The 13,445-nt window shown below is 55.3% G+C and overlaps 1 protein-coding gene across 1 annotated transcript in view; it reads right to left on the bottom strand.

The window, feature by feature from the left end:
* Window positions 1–5,686: 5,686 nt before the first annotated feature.
* CLPB (ClpB family mitochondrial disaggregase) overlaps window positions 5,687–13,445 on the bottom strand; it is a 37,000-nt gene continuing 29,241 nt past the window's right edge. The window contains exons 12-16 of the mRNA XM_078868707.1: window positions 11,130–11,289; window positions 10,766–10,839; window positions 9,707–9,826; window positions 9,143–9,247; window positions 5,687–6,696 (exon numbers count right to left, since the gene is read on the bottom strand). Coding sequence (XP_078724833.1) covers window positions 6,469–6,696; window positions 9,143–9,247; window positions 9,707–9,826; window positions 10,766–10,839; window positions 11,130–11,289 — 687 coding nt within the window. The 3' untranslated portion in view covers window positions 5,687–6,468. The remainder of the gene's footprint in view (window positions 6,697–9,142; window positions 9,248–9,706; window positions 9,827–10,765; window positions 10,840–11,129; window positions 11,290–13,445) is intronic.

Here is a 13,445-nt window from a genome sequence, read left to right as displayed (position 1 = left end):
GTCTCCATTCTCAACTCAACCCCAGTCCCCTTCCACTATCTACGCGCCTCGTGCTCCCTGCGTGGCTGGGAAGCTTTGCGATGGAGGAGCTCGCTGGGAAGGTTGCGATGATCGGCCAGAAAGTGCAGTTTTTCTTTTTTAAACGAGGATGGTTTTCTCTGTGAATTTGTTAGTGCCTGGAAGGACGCCTCGTGACGGATTCGTTCATTCTCGCGCTTCGCTACCGTTGCTTCGTTTCGCCCTTCAACCTCGATACAAATCAAACACAGGACTGATTAAGAACGAGGATGCGGCGTAGGGGCTTTTACAATTCCACTGAAACCTAAACATGTATAATGTCTTCACTTGGCTCCCATGAGCATTGATTGAAACCCACTTAAACTTTATAATTTTTGATATGCCGTCGTTTCTGCGTTTTGAGTATGTTCGCTTCAATGTAAGAAAACAGACACACAGAATGACACGTGAAATGTATCAAAATTAATTGTGATTAAATACAATTGTCACCCTTGACAGTGTATTGAGAGTCTACCTCTGTCACCTGTTGTGGTTCCATCTTTCCCCTCCAGGGCTACATTTGTAAATTGTTTCTATGCTGCCATCACTTGTGGTGACACCTGCAATCTTTTTGTTGCCATTGTTCTCCGATATTTTCTCACTGTTTTCCTGCTCGCTTACACAATCGTGCATTTCAACATTGGTTCAGCATCTCCATCTCTTTACCTATCTCCTCTTCCTCAACTTGCTGTGTGCTTTCTAACCTTTCCTCCCACTTTAAACTCATTATCCATTCAAGATCAACGTGTCATCGTCGTGACCAAAAGCCGGCGATGTCACCACCACCACCACTCATCGCCACTCATCGCCAACGCATTCTCCCACTGCGCCAGATCGCCCCGCAGCTGCACGGGAGTCGCAGCGACCTCCGAGATCTGCCCCTGACGGCCCCCCAGTGTCTGCTCTCCCTGACGGCCCCCCAGTGTCTGCTCTCCCTGACGGCCCCCCAGTGTCTGCTCTCCCTGACGGCCCCCCAGTGTCTGCTCTCCCTGACGGCCCCCCAGTGTCTGCTCTCCCTGACAGTCCCCCAGTGTCTTCTCTCCCTGATGGCCCCCCAGTGTCTGCTCTCCCTGATGGCCCCCCAGTGTCTGCTCTCCCTGACGGCCCCCCCCGTGTCTTCTCTCCCTGACGGCCCCCCAGTGTCTGCTCTCCCTGACGGCCCCCCAGTGTCTGCTCTCCCTGACAGTCCCCCAGTGTCTTCTCTCCCTGACGGCCCCCCAGTGTCTGCTCTCCCTGACGGCCCCCCAGTGTCTGCTCTCCCTGACAGTCCCCCAGTGTCTTCTCTCCCTGATGGCCCCCCAGTGTCTGCTCTCCCTGATGGCCCCCCAGTGTCTGCTCTCCCTGACGGCCCCCCCGTGTCTTCTCTCCCTGACGGCCCCCCAGTGTCTGCTCTCCCTGACGGCCCCCCAGTGTCTGCTCTCCCTGACAGTCCCCCAGTGTCTTCTCTCCCTGACGGCCCCCCAGTGTCTGCTCTCCCTGACGGCCCCCCAGTGTCTGCTCTCCCTGACAGTCCCCCAGTGTCTTCTCTCCCTGATGGCCCCCCAGTGTCTGCTCTCCCTGATGGCCCCCCAGTGTCTGCTCTCCCTGACGGCCCCCCCGTGTCTTCTCTCCCTGACGGCCCCCCAGTGTCTGCTCTCCCTGACGGCCCCCCAGTGTCTTCTCTCCCTGATGGCCCCCCCGTGTCTTCTCTCCCTGACGGTCCCCCAGTTTCTGCTCTCCCTGACGGCCCCCCAGTGTCTGCTCTCCCTGACGGCCCCCAGTGTCTGCTCTCCCTGATGGCCCCCCAGTGTCTGCTCTCCCTGACGGCCCCCCCGTGTCTTCTCTCCCTGACGGCCCCCCAGTGTCTGCTCTCCCTGACGGCCCCCCAGTGTCTTCTCTCCCTGACGGCCCCCCCGTGTCTTCTCTCCCTGACGGCCCCCCAGTGTCTGCTCTCCCTGACGGCCCCCCAGTGTCTGCTCTCCCTGACGGCCCCCCAGTGTCTTCTCTCCCTGATGGCCCCCCAGTGTCTGCTCTCCCTGGCGGCCCCCCAGTGTCTGCTCTCCCTGGCGGCCCCCCAGTGTCTGCTCTCCCTGACGGCCCCCCCGTGTCTTCTCTCCCTGACGGCCCCCCAGTGTCTGCTCTCCCTGACGGCCCCCCCGTGTCTTCTCTCCCTGACGGCCCCCCAGTGTCTGCTCTCCCTGACGGCCCCCCCGTGTCTTCTCTCCCTGACGGCCCCCCAGTGTCTGCTCTCCCTGACGGCCCCTCAGTGTCTGCTCTCCCTGACGGCCCCCCAGTGTCTGCTCTCCCTGACGGCCCCCCAGTGTCTGCTCTCCCTGACGGCCCCCCAGTGTCTGCTCTCCCTGGCGGCCCCCCAGTGTCTGCTCTCCCTGACGGCCCCTCAGTGTCTGCTCTCCCTGACGGCCCCCCAGTGTCTGCTCTCCCTGACGGCCCCCCAGTGTCTGCTCTCCCTGACGGCCCCCCAGTGTCTGCTCTCCCTGGCGGCCCCCCAGTGTCTTCTCTCCCTGACGGCCCCCAGTGTCTTCTCTCCCTGACGGCCCCCCAGTGTCTGCTCTCCCTGGCGGCCCCCCAGTGTCTGCTCTCCCTGATAGCCCCCCAGTGTCTGCTCTCCCTGACGGCCCCCCAGCCTCTGCTCTCCCTGACGGCCCCCCAGTGTCTGCTCTCCCTGACGGCCCCCCCGTGTCTTCTCTCCCTGACGGCCCCCCAGTGTCTGCTCTCCCTGACGGCCCCCCAGTGTCTGCTCTCCCTGGCGGCCCCCCAGTGTCTTCTCTCCCTGACGGCCCCCAGTGTCTTCTCTCCCTGACGGCCCCCCAGTGTCTGCTCTCCCTGACGGCCCCCCAGTGTCTGCTCTCCCTGACGGCCCCCCAGTGTCTGCTCTCCCTGGCGGCCCCCCAGTGTCTTCTCTCCCTGACGGCCCCCAGTGTCTTCTCTCCCTGACGGCCCCCCAGTGTCTACTCTCCCTGGCGGCCCCCCAGTGTCTGCTCTCCCTGATGGCCCCCCAGTGTCTGCTCTCCCTGACGGCCCCCCAGCCTCTGCTCTCCCTGACGGCCCCCCAGTGCCTGCTCTCCCTGATGGCCCCCCAGTGTCTTCTCTCCCTGACGGCCCCCCGTGTCTTCTCTCCCTGACGGCCCCCCAGTGTCTGCTCTCCCTGACGGCCCCCCAGTGTCTGCTCTCCCTGGCGGCCCCCCAGTGTCTGCTCTCCCTGGCGGCCCCCCAGTGTCTGCTCTCCCTGACGGCCCCCCAGTGTCTGCTCTCCCTGGCCGCCCCCCAGTGTCTGCTCTCCCTGACGGCCCCCCAGTGTCTGCTCTCCCTGACGGCCCCCCAGTGTCTGCTCTCCCTGGCCGCCCCCCAGTGTCTGCTCTCCCTGACGGCCCCCCAGTGTCTGCTCTCCCTGGCGGCCCCCCAGTGTCTGCTCTCCCTGACGGCCCCCCAGTGTCTGCTCTCCCTGGCCGCCCCCCAGTGTCTGCTCTCCCTGACGGCCCCCCAGTGTCTGCTCTCCCTGACGGCCCCCCAGCCTCTGCTCTCCCTGACGGCCCCCCAGTGTCTGCTCTCCCTGACGGCCCCCCAATGTCTGCTCTCCCTGACGGCCCCCCAGTGTCTGCTCTCCCTGGCGGCCCCCCAGTGTCTGCTCTCCCTGACGGCCCCCCAGTGTCTGCTCTCCCTGGCCGCCCCCCAGTGTCTGCTCTCCCTGACGGCCCCCCAGTGTCTGCTCTCCCTGACGGCCCCCCAGTGTCTGCTCTCCCTGGCCGCCCCCCAGTGTCTGCTCTCCCTGACGGCCCCCCAGTGTCTGCTCTCCCTGGCGGCCCCCCAGTGTCTGCTCTCCCTGACGGCCCCCCAGTGTCTGCTCTCCCTGGCCGCCCCCCAGTGTCTGCTCTCCCTGACGGCCCCCCAGTGTCTGCTCTCCCTGACGGCCCCCCAGCCTCTGCTCTCCCTGACGGCCCCCCAGTGTCTGCTCTCCCTGACGGCCCCCCAATGTCTGCTCTCCCTGACGGCCCCCCAGTGTCTGCTCTCCCTGACAGCCCCCCAGTGTCTTCTCTCCCTGATGGCCCCCCAATGTCTGCTCTCCCTGACGGCCCCCCAGTGTCTGCTCTCCCTGACGGCCCCCCAGCGTCTGATCTCCTTGACGCCCCCCCAGTGTCTTCTCTCCCTGACGGCCCCCCAGCCTCTGCTCTCCCTGACGGCCCCCCAGTGTCTGCTCTCCCTGACGGCCCCCCAGTGTCTTCTCTCCCTGATGGCCCCCCAGTGTCTGCTCTCCCAGACGGCCCCCCAGCCTCTGCTCTCCCTGATGGCCCCCCAGCCTCTGCTCTCCCTGATGGCCCCCCAGCTTCTGCTTTCCCTGATGGCCCCCCAGTGTCTGCTCTCCCTGATGGCCCCCCAGTGTCTGCTCTCCCTGATGGCCCCCCAGCGTCTGCTCTCAGGTCTGCGCTGCCCATGGTCGACGCACTCACTGGGACCGCTCCGGTGCCGGCCTCGGTAACCGATCTCCCCCATCCCCCCACGCGCGCCCTGCCCAGCGAAGCCGTGTTTTCCTAACACCATATTTCACGAAACTCACGTGTCCTGTTTTCCACCAGACTTCTGTATGGCGTCTTCTGTCTTGCTACGAAATTCCCAACATTTGTGTCAGGCACCTACATTTCAAATCCCAATAACTTCTGTTGGAGCTGCTAGGATCCAATTCGCTGATCTGCAGTCATACAGATATCCTTCCACCTCATACACCCTTTCATTTACACGTAGACTCACCTCTCTTATCTTCCAAAGTGGTTTCCACAGTCCTGTACCATCTCAGCCTTCACTCCTCTTACCGGGAGCGAAGGCTGTGAGGTACTACAGGAACCCCGTTTCTACCTACATCAACTTTGCTTTGGGAACACCGAAGGCCCCAGCGTTTGGACTTAGTTGCCGAAGACCTCCAAGAGCTGCATGGCTCAAGCCAAAGTCCTAGCCAATAAACATGCATCCTCTGCACACACATTCACCTCACCTGTGTGATTTCCCGGGTTTTCTACACCATCAACCCAATTAATGCTATTAGCGAATACAGTCACGTAACATTAAGCATGGCAGACTATATACGTATGTTGAACTTCTTTCGCACCGTAGGTAGCCAACCGTGCCCATCGGAGGCAGACATCGTCCTAACATCAAACCGTGCTGATGCCTCACCTTATGTATATCTACGTGTGCATGTGTTATCAATGTGCATGACTCCGTAGCCAAGGGGTTCTAGTCTGACGCTTGGTGGACAAGGTCAATGGACCAGAGCATCTAAATGGGAAAATGGAACAAAAAGATAACCCATTCTGGCTGGATCATTGCCCATCAGAAAAAGGACTGTAATTTCCATGGGAAGTTTGCAACTGCGTTTGGAACAGTAGCAATAGTTCTAAAATGAAGTCTGGGTTCTATAGCCTGTGAGCTGGTAAATCGCTTCAGTGCGACCGTTCGATGTATGTTGATATTCTTTTGAACCCTACGTAGCAAACCGTGCTCATCGATGGCCTTTATGGGCAGACAGCAGCTGACCACGTGCTCCGGTGTTCTGCTCCAGTCGCAGATGTTAAAACCCAAAAGGACTATATATATCCCAATATTTACACAAACACAAAGGCAGCATTTTTCACTGATGTCTATATTTTATTCTCGTAAGAATATACAATGGCTGTGATGTGAACGAACAGTGTCAGGACATGGACACACAAACCAATAAACATTCCTGGTGGAGCAGAGGTCTCCGCATGGCCTCTGGCATCCAGGCCAATGGGAACCCATCACCACATTCGCAAATGTAGCCCTACAACCCGACCGATGAAACAGCTGTTGACAAGACTTCAGTTGGACACGTTGTTTGCGAGACATTCGCACTTCGCCCCAGAAGTTTCCTCGATGTCGTACTACTCCTGACGCAATCATCTGGCTCGACAAACTCAACATAAACACAGTTGCTGCTCTACAGCAACATCAGCCACACGAAGATGTAATCACCAGCACATTTAAATGTCGTACAGAGCTCCATCGCCCAAATAATCAAAGAGCACATGGTGAGTCGTATGATGTGATTACTCGGTGGATTTCCACTTGTGTGCCTGCTGCATAGCCGAGTAGAAGCGAAAGGAGTTCCGATTGGTCTAAAAAAGTCGAATGTCATTCCCTGCTCAATTGAGCATTGAGGTGGTGCTCATCTTCTCCTTACAGCACTAAGCCAATGGTGGAATTCGACATTTATATCCATCATTTCCCCACAAAGGAATACTCATTTTATCGCCTCCAGAGGGAGGGATAATGTACCAAGTCGACCCCCCAACGAGGATGTGAACTCGCAACCTCCCGATGGGAACCACCCGCTCGGTCTGCTGTTGAGTGACGTGGCCGGCGTATCGGTGGTGCAGCCTCACAGCCACGACGGCGCTGTCACCAACAGGACACATTCTCGGGCTCCAGGGGCACGTGGACATCGAGGAGCCGTGCGCCCTCCCCACCCTCCTCAAGCAACTCCAGGCGCAGGGTGCGCGTCGCCGTCGTCGCCGCCGCCGCGCCCACACGGCCGCCGGACGCCGCTCGGACTCTCAGTGCGCAGCCCCGGGGAAGCAGCCCTCGCTCGAATGCGGTGGCCAGCAGCGAGACGAGCCGACGCTCCACCTGCTCGCCACACGAACACGCGCCCCGCGGTCTCGTCACACGGCAGCGGTGGGGTCAACCGGCAGTGTGCGTGCGTGAGTGAGGGTGTGTGTGGGTGGGGTGTGGTAGTGTAGAAGTTAGCACGCTGCGCTTTGAACCCGGTGCATCGAATTCGATTCCCACTCACGGCCTACACCAGTGATGATTATCTGTACCTCATCTGTACCGGTCCTGAGCCTTCCTAGGTAGACTCAGCCTCAAATGAGTACATGGTGTGGTGCGTAAACATTGCCACTGGGGAGACAAAGGCGGCCGGGTGTGGTACTGGCCACCCACCCCCTTGTGTGCTGTTCCGGCCTTACCCCAAGTCTGTTAAGGCTATACGGGGGATCTTTGTCTTTTATGAGGGTGTGTGAGAGGGTGTGTGAATGAATGTGAGAGGGTGTGTGGGCGAGTGTCAGTGTGGGAACGTGTACGAGTCACCCTGATTTTCTTCGCTCAATAAAGCCTTTCCACCCACAACCACTACTGACGCACCTTTGCTAGGTTGGACCCCCATTTGGCGCCGTACACCCACGGCGAGCAGGACACGGGGTCTATGCCACGAGCGACCTGCTGGGTGCGCCTCACCCCCAGCCGCATCACATATGTCATGGCGCGAGTGTCGATATGATGAGCCACTGCCCACCCCATTTCCCCGAGCGTCCCCTGACAGGTGGAGGTGGGCTCAGGATTGAGGGCGACTGCAGTCAGCGCACGAGCCTCCTTTTCCAAACTCGTGTTCATCTTGAGTTGCTGATGAGTGTCTACTAAGGCCGGCAGCGCACGAGGGCGTGGGTGGCCAGCATCACGCCCGGGCCTTTTTGTATCCCGACTAGTGCAGTTTAGACACTGCACCAGGAGCTCATTTTATTCTGAGTCAACCTAGGGGAGGCCCAGGACCGGTTCAGATATTCGTCACTTACGTTGGCAGTGAGCGGGATGGATTCAAAACTCGGTGTTCCGGGTTCGTAGCGCAGCACGCTAACTGCCGCGCCACCGCTCGCCACAGTGAACACACGCGCTGACACGTGCAGCAGTGGCAGCGAGGCAGCCGGTACGTCCCTGCCGGCGCGTCATTAAGACCCTGACTGTGTCGCTCACTTCCAGGCGGTGTCTGTGAGGGTGGCCTGGGGCTCATTGATCCATGCGCTCCCCATGCTTATAAAGGCAGGTTATTGCGACCACCCAATGTGTTATTTAGCCATGGCCTAGAGGCGTGCAACAAGCCCAATAGCCGCATCAATTAAAATATATTTATTAAAATTGGATTTTGCCTGAAACCAGAATATAATCAGGGAAGCCCCCGGGCTGCGACTAGGGTTGGGGTTAGCATTTTGGTTAGGGTTATAATTACGGCTATGGTTAGCATTGTGGCTATGGTTAGGGTTACAACAATTGTTAGGGTTAGCTGTCCAATATTTACATTGCACTCAGAACTTTAGTGCCTATAACTCAACCGTATGTAGTCCCCACAGCACGTGGCCTGCCACAGCAAGGAGAACACGGCCTGCACGCACAGCGTGACGCGCGCTCCATCGCACATCGCAGGCTGCTGTCCACATTCAGCCGTGTACGCTCATAAGGCGTTCTCCGTTCCCTCAAAGAAAACGCTGGCCCTGATCATTCTTTATTATGAATTCTACAGAAGCCCTAACCGCTAATCTGCACAGAAGTATCCATAGGGCTGTCATTCTGAATACCATCTTTAGGGCTTCAAATTGACTTCCATTATCTTTTAACCTTGCTCAATACAACAAATGTGTTAACTCATAGACATTACAAATGTGATAGTGCTCTTCCGTTGCTGGTCGGTTGATATTTTGGGCTTTTGGACCTGTGCTCAGCATTTATGTTAAAGAACACTTAAAAATGAGATGAATTACATGTTTTGATCGGCCCCCCCCCACCCCCGCCTGACTGAAGGGGATGCACCTTACTAAAGATTCATCAGCGTACTTCAATATTTGTCCCGGTTTCAGAACCGATGGGTTATCTTTCACTGCACAAAATATTAATAAATATTAATCTTTAGGTGGGAATCTCCATTTATTTTTGCTCCAGTGGACGTGGAATGACCCGCAAACGAACGAAGTGGCCCTTGTCGCAGGTTGCAGTGCTAAAGCCTCGCAGTCTATACAAGGAACTTTCACACCAAATAATTACAACTCCTTCATCTGTGGTTCCCAACATTTCTGGACAGGCGGACCGAGGTCAAGCCCCAAAAATTTTCGCAGACCACTACGCAGAAAAAAATATATCTGTAACAAAAATTACAACATTTGCAACGAGAACCGCAAACCGCCTCCGCAGGGCTTTGCGGACCACGGCTTGAGAAGTGCCGACATCTGTTAGCGAAGCCACTGCTCTGCCACTCCCATGGCGCCGCGGCAACGACTTGGGTGGCAGCGTAGGAGCGCATGGTCACCTCGTGCTTGATGGAGCGAGCGCCGTAGTGCACGTTGTACCCCTCCGCCAGCACGTGCAGCACCTCCGCCTCCCACTGGAGATCCATGCCGTGGCGCTCGTGCGCCTGGCGCATCGCAGAGCATTGCCGTGATGGAGACCACCGAGCACAGACATCACTCAACAGAGCGGTCACTCAACATGGAACATCACTCATCACGGAGAACGTCACTCAACGCAAAACGTCACTCATCATTCTAAACAAGTGGCCATTGTGTGCCTGGGTCATGGTCCAATTTTTCTAAATGTAAACAATTACCTGCAAATTACTCCATTGGGATTACACAGTGTAATCATTGCCCCATACTGCATACTATTGCCCACTTGCACGCCAGGGACAGCTGCCACTGAGGGTGCCCTTGAAATGTGCCGAGATGAGATGTGGTGCAAGTCGCTTATTGCGTGTAAAGTGCACGGAGCCTCCCCGCCGTGACGTGTATTGTATCACAAATCATCGTCAATGTCATTAATATCACGGAAAATGGGTTATATTGTTGGCCGTCGAGCTGTGACGATGTTGCGTTACCTTGCGGGCCCACACTTTGAGCTCCCTGTCCACCAGCTGGAGCAGCTCGGCGTGCGAGAAGGGCAGGAAGTACACGATCTCGTTAATCCGACCCAGGAACTCATCCCTTCCAAAGTGCGTCTGCACCCACAGTAAGAGCCGGGCGCACGCACGCACACACACACACTCGTGCTGGCATGTGGCACCTGTCGGGCTCACGTCAAGCATTCTGATTGCAATGCCAATCGGTGTTTGATGGAGCATCCTGTATCCCGGTGCATCTCAGAGTGCTTGATATATGGCAATCGACTTAAATTAAATCATCGCGACACACTTTAAAGGGCACTGTAAAGCAAACGGCATATCATTTTAAGGTGAATACATCTGCAGTAATAACCAGGAAGGCCTGCATAATTCGAACCGCGAACCTCTGCAATGAGCAGTAATCGCTTATGACTGGGCCATTTCACCAAGCATGGACACGTTATTTTTCAAGTTTTTCCAAATAAAATATATTATGATGCAAATGAACATCATCGGAACTCTGCGGAAAATGTTTCTCCGTCTAGCCTTTAGAGACTACATGGGGTGTTTGTGAGCACCTATCAAAGCAGGCACACCACGCACGACGACCAGCCTGTGTTGTAAAGCATCGCTAATGTTGACCCACTCTATACCCGAGTCAACCTCAAGGTGATGGTTGTTCAACGGTAACCAGTTCTGAAAGTCAAGAGGCGGTCGCCGTTTCCTGTGGAACTTTTTGATGAATGCACTCATTTTAATAAGTTTCGATCACTGCGACAGGAGACAGAATTGAACTGGCAACCTCTGGATGGCAAGTCCAATGTGCTGACAATTAGTCCTCAAATAAAAAGGAAATGTTACGTTTGTTTCTGTATGTGTGGCAAAAACCGGTAACCATTGTTTTTCATGGTTTCTTTCATGCGGCCACTGGTAATGTAAAATAACAAATAGTATGCACAACTATAGCTTAGGCCGTGGTAACATAAAGCAGAGAGCACACTACTGATTTTCCAAAAAACACCGCAATCAACCGGCACAGGTCAACACACACAGCACCTTAAGTATGGGCCGGATGACATCCTCCTTGAAACTTCTGGAAATGGTTACTTGATTTGAGGCCGGTGTCTCTTCTGCACACAACCACACGCGAACACGCACACTCATGTCTTCTGTTTGAAGTGGCCCTTGCGCCTGTAATGTGTAGGCACAGCCGAATCCAGGAGATGGACATCGCTCAGTCTTTCACCACCCACTCACCACACTGCAGGTCACAACGCTTCTCTTTCTGATTATTTCCTCGCATTGCTCCACTTTGGAATTCACCCCCATTGTCTCTTCCCCCCAAGCTCTCATAGTAACCTTGCTCAATTCAAGAAACGTGTTAAATATTACTCGTGCCAACCCTAACCATAAGTCTCACCGAGGCTGGAGTTGTTCTGCGCAACATGTGCCTGCTGTTCCACCTCTCTGCGCAGGGCCAGCGCGTGCTGTGCGATTTCCTCGTTCCCAAGGTTGGAGGTCATGATGAACACGGCATCTGGGCAGGCCACAGTGTGGCCTTTGCCGTCTGTCAGTCGTCCCTAGAACAACAGACGCAGCGCAGTCACCACTCACGCCCGAGAGTGGCATGCGCGAGACATTCGCCGCAGCCAACGCGGCACGATGACGACCGTGCGCTCGGGGGCCAGGGTGGCGTCCGGTCGCTCCTCACCACTGGGACATCACCTCTCCCACGCCACCGCGCTCCCTTCCCCCATCGCGAGGCTCGCACGCACGCACGCACGCACACGAGGAAGACTTCGCCGCGATTGCTAAGGGACAGCACAGAGTGAAATTGTGAATAAATGAAAAGTGCGGATAATGAAATAAAGTTCGCTGTAATAAAATAATGGGATCTAAAAACGCTCAAAAGATAGATATTTTGTGCAGGATCGCTTTGAGCGAGGTGGGGCCTCTGGCAGCTCGGCCCCCTCAGCCCTTGTACTTTCTCCCTCTAGCCCATCTGTCTCTGTCCATCGTAATCGAATCAACCAGGCGGGCCAAGTGCAAGCACATCTTGGGATACCTCTATGATGCAGAGCAAGCGGAGAGGTGTGAGGCAGCGCGTGTGTGTGTGCATATGCGGTGTCGGCTGATAATGTATGGCTGCTGTCATAACCGCACGCGGGTAATCGCATTAAGCCATTGCAGATGGATGCCAGCATTCTAGGCGCGCCTCGTCTCTGCGTCCCCGCCGCGCCCGCTAATTTGCCGTGATCGCCAGCCTCCGACCCCCTTGTCTCTCTCTTCTCCCTGGTGCCCCCCCCCCCCCAATAAAATCATCACCCACCCCACCCCCCGAGTGTAAATCTTTTCTGAAGAGTGGCAGGGTTACAGATGAGCAGAAGATGACACAAATGGGTTTTGAAAGACCCTCCCAATACCCGACACAGCCAAATAAAATTGCCACGTGTACAAGCGTTTAACGTGGCAATTATTACATCGTGCCTCGCTGGGAATTTGAAGAATAATTCTCACAACCAAATACAGCAGTTGATATACGAGAAGTTTCGCTTGAAACTGCGCCAAACACCTTCAGGAAAATCCAGTAAGTCATAACTCTAACAATGAGGGTCTTTCTGCACAAATTTGGCCAGATAAATTTGTGGCTTAACGCAAAAATCTATTTTAAAAATGATAACATTGACTGCAAAAACCTCCACGTTGAGATTGTATATTTAAACATCGGCAAGCACATCCACCTGAGAACATGTCCGCACACACGTGGGTGTATGTATATTCAACTTGAACACAAATGTGTGTGCACATAAGCTATAAAGACAAAGATTCCAACTGTTGAGGCAAGTGCTGTGAGCAATTAGCACCTATGAAGGCCAGCACCGCGCATGAGGGGGTGGTGCTATTAGAACTTCGTCCGACCGTCTTGTCTCCCCACTGGTGATGTTTACACATCGCACCACTGATATTGGTTCAGGACTGGTTCAGATTTTCATCACTTATATTGGCCATGAGAGGGAATCAACCTCGGTTTTCTGGATACGCAGCGCAGCGCGCTAACCACTGCATCGCCGCTCCCCATAACCTACGCGCACATTTTATGCGTACGCTTACACATACAGCTGCACGGACAAACACCCGCATGCTCAGATGCCAGCACACCTCTACGCATACACACCCGCGTAACATTGCGAGCCTGCTGCATGCACCTGACGGTCCATAATTGCTGTGCCACAAATGAGATTAGCTAATGATCATTTCAGTGAGGCAATACATCATTCTGTTTGCTCAGCACCGGTCTGGGACACTGCATGAACATCATTCCTTTCCACTCATCCACAGAGCTCACGCCGTGATTGTAGAGTAACCAATAACCATGCGTCTACACTTACAAATACTTCTCAGTTTGATGGAGGAACCACATTTACAAAGATAGTCATTCAACCATTCATAATGTGTTCTCAGTATTAATCCCAGCACATAAAAAAACATGAAACAGAATTACAATCCTAGTTTCCATTGATAATCGTCTCAGCGGAGAGGGAGGAGGTGAGGACTAATAACTTAAGCAAACAGGGCCCATCTGGCTGCTGGTCAATGGAGAGTGCAAAGACGATACAGACACGTTACATGTGGATGCACGAGCAAACAGAAACAGCTATAGGCGCGCACGCACACACGCACGCACGCACACACTCGGACACAGACAAGCAAACACATGAACATTCGTAACTGTAAA

Source organism: Lampetra fluviatilis, chromosome 26, assembly GCF_964198595.1.
Source record: "Lampetra fluviatilis chromosome 26, kcLamFluv1.1, whole genome shotgun sequence".
In the NCBI taxonomy this organism is placed as follows: Eukaryota; Metazoa; Chordata; class Hyperoartia; order Petromyzontiformes; family Petromyzontidae; genus Lampetra; species Lampetra fluviatilis.
The sequence above is the reverse complement of the archived record's forward strand: the minus strand, read 5'-3'. Positions and strand labels throughout refer to the sequence as shown.